Source organism: Lampetra planeri, chromosome 4 (assembly GCF_965212315.1).
Source record: "Lampetra planeri chromosome 4, kcLamPlan1.2.h2, whole genome shotgun sequence".
Taxonomy (NCBI): domain Eukaryota; kingdom Metazoa; phylum Chordata; class Hyperoartia; order Petromyzontiformes; family Petromyzontidae; genus Lampetra; species Lampetra planeri.
Genome location: NC_136110.1, coordinates 26855288 through 26862840, shown reverse-complemented (window position 1 = coordinate 26862840; position 7553 = coordinate 26855288). Strand labels below are relative to the sequence as shown.

Genomic DNA, 7553 nt, shown 5'->3' with positions numbered 1-7553 from the left:
AAACACAACATCCAAAGGAAAACATCAATATCCTGATGTATCAGTTTGCGTTGCTCATCCCTCGACTTAATAGCCTTATACGGTAACGTTGGGAGTCTTTGCACGTTTATATGTGTGTGTGTGTTTAAGCAGATTCTGTTCGGATAGCGGGGGCTAAACGGGCGCAGCACGGGCTGGAGAAGAGATGGACTTGATGCGGTACAGGATGATGTTGGAGCTGAGCGGACTTGCCCAATGACTGGTTTTTCCAGCGGTGTCACGATCGGCCGCTGTGGAGGAGGCTCGTGAAGGACGCGACTGGGCAGTTGGAGGCAGTCGCCCTCCAACAACAACGGAGGGCGGAGGAGCGACGCTCACAATAATCAGAGCGCGCGCCGGGTGGATAAAAAGCAGCGAGTTGGCACAGGAGGGAGCCTCTTGCCAGTCATCTCAGTCAACCCATGGCACCTGGGTTTGTCACTTGGCCTCAAGGTCCATAAAATGACGTCACGCACCTAGGGGGGGAGGGGGGGGGTCAGACATTTGTGACGATGTGTGACGAGGGGGGGAGGGGTTGAGAAATGTGACGTCACATCAAAATGCGCAACTTTAAATACATTTTAACAATATAATTGTTATAACAACACTAATTTTGATTAATTTTCATTATTAACTATTTGATTATTTAAATTGACTAAGGTCACCTTTTATTTATTCCTTTTGCTTCTCCATGGGAGAATGGAGAAGCATAAATTTGTAATTTTGTTGAATGATTGTTATTCAACATTTTCATTTTAATGATTCTACCAGGGCTTTTCATTCTGTGGAATGAAAATGTGGTTATTATAATTGTACTCTCCATTTTGCTTCGTTCTGCTACAAAGTTTCAAGTATTTTTTTAATAGTTATAATTACTTTTAATATTTGATAATTATGAGAAATTTCAATATAATATTCTGAACATCTGCAGTTTCGTTAGACGTTGGATATTTTCAAGTGAATTTAATGCAAAATTTTAGCTTTCCAACGCCTCCTTTTTAATACGTGTTTCTCCTACAACATCAGAGTGCAGCGCCACTTTAAATACAATGACAATAGTTTAAAGTGATTTGAAGCATGTTTTATTTTTAAAATGGAAATATGTTTTTTGGGGAGGCAGAGCTTTGTGACGTCATATTTGAAGGGGGTCTGACTTTTTGTGACGAGGGGGGGAGGGGGGGTCAAAAATCTGCCAAGATCAAGGCTGGATTTCGTTAAGTACCCCCCCCCTTCCGCTCTCAACAGCCGAATGGACTCGCCTGGCTCCGCCCACTCGCCTGGCTCCGCCCACTCGCATGGCTCCGCCCACCGTCAATGCTACGTCACAACTCGTCACAGACCTGTAGTGACGTCACACACTTCGAGGCGGTGTCGTGAGGTTGACGCTCCATGTTTAAGCTCCCGACAACCACGCTAAGTTTTGGCTTTAGGATATTCACTGAGCTCCACTTACAACAGCTGCTTTGGCAATGGAGTTCAAGTTCTTCAAACTGCTCCTGCCGCTACTGCTGCTGCTTCTTGCGGGGTTCCATCCTTCGGCTGCAAAGCCCGTGATGTCCAAAAACAGCATCAGTGCGCCCGAGGGTGAGAGAACCAGGAGGGATAAATAGAGATCCTAATCTTCTTGGTTCTTTCGGTAAAGTCACGTAGAAGGGAAATAATAAAAATAATAAAAATAAAACATAATAAAATATAGAATTGTATTTTATTATGTTTTATTTTTATTATTTCTTGGTTCTTTCTGTAAAGTCACGTAGAAGGGAAATAATAAAAATGAAACATACTAAAATATAGAATTGTATTTTATTATGTTTTATTTTTATTATTTCATTATTTCCCTTCTACGTGACTTTACCGAAAGAACCAAGAAGATGAATCTCTGCAGTCACGAAAGCTTTAAATAGATATCCTAATTCCACCAGGAATCCACTGAGCTCCATTAGGGCTTTACACGTGCGCCGATGATAATAGTGGCATTGTTGGTGGATGTGAGCAGCAGTGGCGCAGTGGTTAGCGCGCTGCTATACAAACCCAGCAACACGAGTTCGATTTCTACTCATGGCCAACACCAGTGATGATTATCCGAACCGTTTATGGTCCTCCCCGAAGTCGACTCAACCTCACATGTGGACTGTACCTGTTGTGTGGTGTGCAAACATCGCCACTGGGGAGACAAGGGTGATCGGGCATGGTGCTGACAACCCACCCCATCGTGTACCGTGTTGGGCTTCATAGTTGCTTGCTTACAGCACTTGCCTCAACAATTTGTTAAGGCTATATGAGGGGTCTTTGTCTTTTGTTTGTTGGTGGATGTTGTGATGCAGGAGATGGTGTTGAAGGCAATGCTATATGGTTGCCTTGTAGTCCTCATGGTTTGCTTTTGCCGATTGGGATGGTGTTGATGCCGTGGTGGTTGTTTCAATTATGGGTTTTGTTGGTAGTAGTCGTTGTGATGCAATAGTAGCAATGTTGATGCTGGTAAATATGGACGTAAATTGAGGTCCTTCATATTGGTAAAACAAAAGCCTGTTTTATTATGTAGAATTTTATTATTTTATTATTTCCCTCCTACGTGACTTTACCGAAAGAACCAAGAATACGAATCCCTGTAGTCACGAAAGCTTTAAATCGAAAAATTTACTTATAAATATATACAAATAAAAATGTTTTTTTTATCTTATCTTGGCCAACAGCACGTGTAACCTCGTGGTTATTTTAGATCCTCATGCTTTTATTCTCCGACCAAACGTCGCAAGTCTATAAGACATTCTACCGATGCCAGTGTTACATTGCCCCGCATATGGAATATTGTGAGACTCATCCATGCCTTCATTACTTCTCTGTTGGACTACATTTAAACTCGCTCTCCCACGGTTTCCCTGCTTTGCTCATTTCAAAGTTAAAAACGGTCCAGAATTCTGTTGCGAGGCTCTGGGGCCGTACTCTGAGAGCCTTTTGAGTGCAGAGGCTTCGGTGCAATCAATGCCAGTAAAAGGTTTGGTGTCATACACATAGGATGGGTATGTGATGATTTTTCCATCCTTACACGTTGGTTCTGGTGGTCGGTCGGTCAGGAGTGGAGCCGGCGATGGGAATGTCCGGCTGGATCCAGCGGATGCGCGGCGTGAAAACGACGACAGCTCCCCCTCCGACCAGCACGACTGCCATCCCTCAAGCACCGGACATGGCCCACAAATCTTCAGGTAATTATCTTATGATTAATAACCCTCTAGCCTTAACTCCAAGCCCATCCGTAATGCTAAACATAGCCCTAACTGTAAACCCTAACTTTGTAAGTAGCGATTAAAAAATAATAGGCTTCACCCTTTCTGGCAATAATATAGGAAGTGTTTAAGATTTTCCCACACCAAATACACACCTACTGGAAGGCATCGAGTCTGCATTAACCACAAATGTAAAACATGCAAACAAACATGCTTTAAAAATTAATTACTGTCCTTGAGACTAATTGGCCTACACCAGAGACAGCCTCTTTTATCGCCTTGTCTCACCAGTGTTAGACCAGAGAGCGCCAAAAGGAATGCAAATATTAAAGCATTAATAACTGGGGTTGAGCAATTATATTGCTGTCCCTAACCCTGACTAATTAGGATGTGAGTCACCCCTCTTGATATGTTGCTGAAGATTAATGTGTTTGTTCTCCATTGTGTGTGGACGCAGTCTACAAGACGGTTATTTTGTCCGTCCTGAGTTCCATAGGGCTGATCGCCCTGTGTGTTGGTGCAAGGCTTCTATACTGGCGTTTCGTGAGGTGAGTGTGATGATGATGATGATGAGGGTAAAATGCTACAGGGTCCAGGGAGCACATGTTTCTTAAAATCAACCGCTCTTTTCCATTGGTTCCATGTCAACCTCCTCCCTTCCATGTAACACACTGCGTATGTTCTTTGTAAAAACATAATTGTACAATGTTTGGAGCCAAGTGTAAGCCCTTCATGTTAAAGTGACTTGAAGAACAACGAAAAACAAACAGCCCTTATCTTGTAGCTACACAACTAATCAGCGTGTCCTTGGCAGTTTAGCACGCGTTTTATTTGATGGTACGATGAACTTCTGTAAAGTCAGTGTCATGTTTTGAAATGAATAATGCATCCAAAATCGCATTCTTGCAAAGCAGCATCACCCCATGTTAGACAATGGTCCATGGAAACAGATATCACACAACGAAGTGACCTATACCACGGGGCAATAATTCCCCATCTGCTTTTACAGAGTAACGTCCACCACGTAACTCTCAGAGCTCGAATTTAACAGAAAGCAATGCACTTCTCAGCTCAATTTCATCACAGGCAGCTACGTGTAGAAAAACATCGCAGCAGTGCCAGTTCACACCAAGATATCACTACACCAACGAGCCACCACCAATCAGTGATGAATAAATAACTTTAAGAAGCTTCAAACGCATGTGAAGCTTTGTGAGACAATGTCTAGGTGTGTGTGTAGTAGAAGCTAGGACAGGGGTCGGCAACCTCTGACTCTGGAGTAGCATGCGGCTCTTTAAGGGTTGCTTCGTGACCTTATTTATTAAGGACCGTCTCGTATTCACCACAGTGCATTACGGCTGTTGAAATATTGAGGTCTTTTTTGCCGAATTCGAAAAAAACGGTTCTTGTTATTTTGATCGCCAACCCCTGATGTAGGAAGATAAGAGCACTGTGCAGGAATATAGGAACCCATGGTGAACACTGCACAAGCCACGTGCACTGCATCCTAACAAGGCAACCTTTCATGTCTAGACAATTTTCTTCTGCTTCTCTTTTGCACTTTCTGTGGTAGCTTTTCACCACAGGCTGCAGATGACGGTGGCGAAGCCGATCTCATGAACAATGATGAAGAAGACATGCCACCATCACTTCGGAGCGATATCTCACGAGCCTTCAGGGCAATTTGCCAATGCATAATGCCGCAACCAAGGGCCGTGGATGAAGAGGAAGAAGAAGCCGTTGCACCAGGCGGATGGTTTATGGAGATCCTCACTACCTTGGTGGAAAGCTTGAAGCCTGAGCCAGGGACCAGCAGCAACACAGAAGGCGGCGGTGGCGGTGGTGGTGGTGGTGATGATAACAACAAGACGCACCATAAGGAGAAGAACCAGAAGTCAGGTGAGAGAAGTGTGTGTGTGTGTCTGTGTGCATCTACCAGTCATTTCCAGAGGTCGCAAACGGGTTTTGATTCCTTACCCGTACCCGGCCGGGTACGGGTAGGGAACGAGTACCCGGCCGGGTACGGGTACTCGTTCCCTATCCGTACCCTACCCGAAATGAGTGACAAACGGTTACTCACCAGTGACTCACGGCCTACCCGTACCCATACCCGTACCCGGCCGCACCAGGGTCGCAAACGGGTACCCGTACCCGGCCGGGTATGGGTAGCCGGGTATCAGGTAGGGTACGGGTATCGGGTACCCGGTAGCGACCTCTGGTCATCTCGCACCTCCTATAAGCACGGTAGGCTATGTATTGTACAAAAGAAATTCAACATACCTACATCTCAGAAAATCTATGGCAACTGGATCGGTTCCATGACCTCCTGCCAGCGAGCCTTCACTTGGCCTCAACGTGCACGTAGCATGGCACACGTGCCGTGGTGACTTCACCGTCACTTGGTGGAAAACGGGAGTTGTGTTTTACAGATTGCCTTCATGATGATACACCGCTCGTCAACATTGGCAGAACATGTAATTGCAATAGTCATGCGATGCTACATGACATATCAGGCTACAGAGTGAAAAAGCTCAAATTTTGTTCTCATGAACAAATCCTTCATCACCAGATGAAGTCAAAAATAGTTCAGAAGCAGACCATCCTAATAATTAACGTGGCTTATACCAACTCAAACGCGTAAATAAGTAAAATGAAATTCAACAAACTATATTTCTACGGTAGGTGAAATATTTATGCCTGTTGTGGATAAAGACACCCACTGAAATGACTTCATAAGTAGTCATGTCTGTGACATCTCCCCTGGGAACATGCTATGTAACACAGGGTGTGACACAGGTTAGGATATCACGAAAATGTATATGTGAAACTTCGCAGTTGGTCGTGGTTTCAAATACTTGAATTTTCCTGCGACATTAGTAGCTGCTCAGCTCCAAGGGCCCACTGCATGGCATTATCAAGGCTCTGTTACGGCGTAGGCTCACTGCGAAATGACGCGTGGTGTTGTGGTTCTGCTCCGACTCTGTGTGGCCTCGGTGAAGAGGCCACTCTCCCCTGCTTGCTGCTACTTTAACATGATCTGTCCCCTTGCAGGCAAAAAGAAAGAAAAGTTCAAGAAACTCATGGCAAATAAGAGAACGCAAGCAAAGAAACTTCACAGCAAATTCAAGACGGGCTTCAAGAATAAAATGAAAAAATGTAAATGTAAGAAGAAGCGTAAATAGTCGTGGACAGCAACTCCATTCCCCGACAACCCCTCCCCGCTCCTCCTCCTCTTCACTCCGAACATTTATGAATCCACATGATCACTTCTCTCGTCATATCGCATTCCCTGCTCCCTTCTTCAACTCTTCACAAACTTAATGATCCCTCGTTTAGCCAAAACAGATTGTTGGGGCAAGGCCGGGTGGTCACGCCCGGCTGCCTTTGTTTCCCGAGTAACGATCTTTTTGCATTCACCATGGCCTCATTTGAGTTTGAGTCAACCCACAAAAGACCGAGGACTGTTGGCCGTGAGCGGTACTGGAATTCCAGTCTCCGGGTTCATAGCGCAGTGAGCTGACCACTACACTCCCAAGGATGGAAGGTCCAGCTCCTGCCGGGGGGTCTTCACCGTATCAGCATGCCGGGCACAGAGGGAAGCTTCGTGTCCGTGGAAAGCAAGCCAGGCCGAGGCTGCGGGTTCTCCACTGCTGCACTGCATGGACATTACGGACATCGTCGGTGGTGCGGGGGACTCCATCGCCGTGGCCCCCTTCTCCCTCCTGGCTCCAGCCCCTCGCCGCGTCCCCCTTTGTCTTTCCAACTTAATTTTGGCTGACTACCTTTCAACCCCCCAGCTTTCTGTCGCTTCTCAACTACGACCAGGCCTATCCCAAACCCTCTGTATCAATCCATCTTACTTGGCTGCATCAAAACCTCACCATGTATAATAACCCAATTTACTTTTTCAAATTATTGTGATGCTCGGTACAATTTTATAATTGCTGTAAAGCGCCTTGTTAAATGCACTATGTAAATATCATTAAGATAAGATGCACACTTGCACAAATGCTGATATACATGTAACATACCACGGAGAGATCGAATCACAGTTGTAAAACTAATAAATACTAATTTTATTTGAAATGTATTTACAAAGTCTTTGTGCTTCTGTTGAACAATGCAATATTCACATTGCCATACATGATTCTGCAGCTTCACACGTGGTCACTCCTGCGAATGATCTGTTTAATTCCCAGCCAGGTCCGTCATCCCAGGCTTGGCTCAGAGCGCACATCCTCTTTCTCACTCGAGCCTACAATCCTCAGATTTATACTCGCTGAATCATAATGTTTATTTCAGTCTGCTTTG

At 45.1% G+C, this 7553-nt stretch overlaps 1 protein-coding gene across 1 annotated transcript; it reads left to right on the top strand.

Moving 5' to 3' along the window:
* Positions 1-1316: 1316 nt before the first annotated feature.
* Positions 1317-7332, top strand: LOC144717880 (uncharacterized). Its single transcript, XM_078593628.1, has 5 exons — positions 1317-1602; positions 3093-3221; positions 3700-3790; positions 4816-5141; positions 6294-7332. The coding sequence occupies exons 1-5, from the start codon at positions 1488-1490 to the stop codon at positions 6422-6424; spliced, it is 792 nt and encodes a 263-aa protein (XP_078449754.1). The 5' UTR covers positions 1317-1487; the 3' UTR covers positions 6425-7332.
* The last annotated feature ends 221 nt before the right edge of the window (positions 7333-7553 follow it).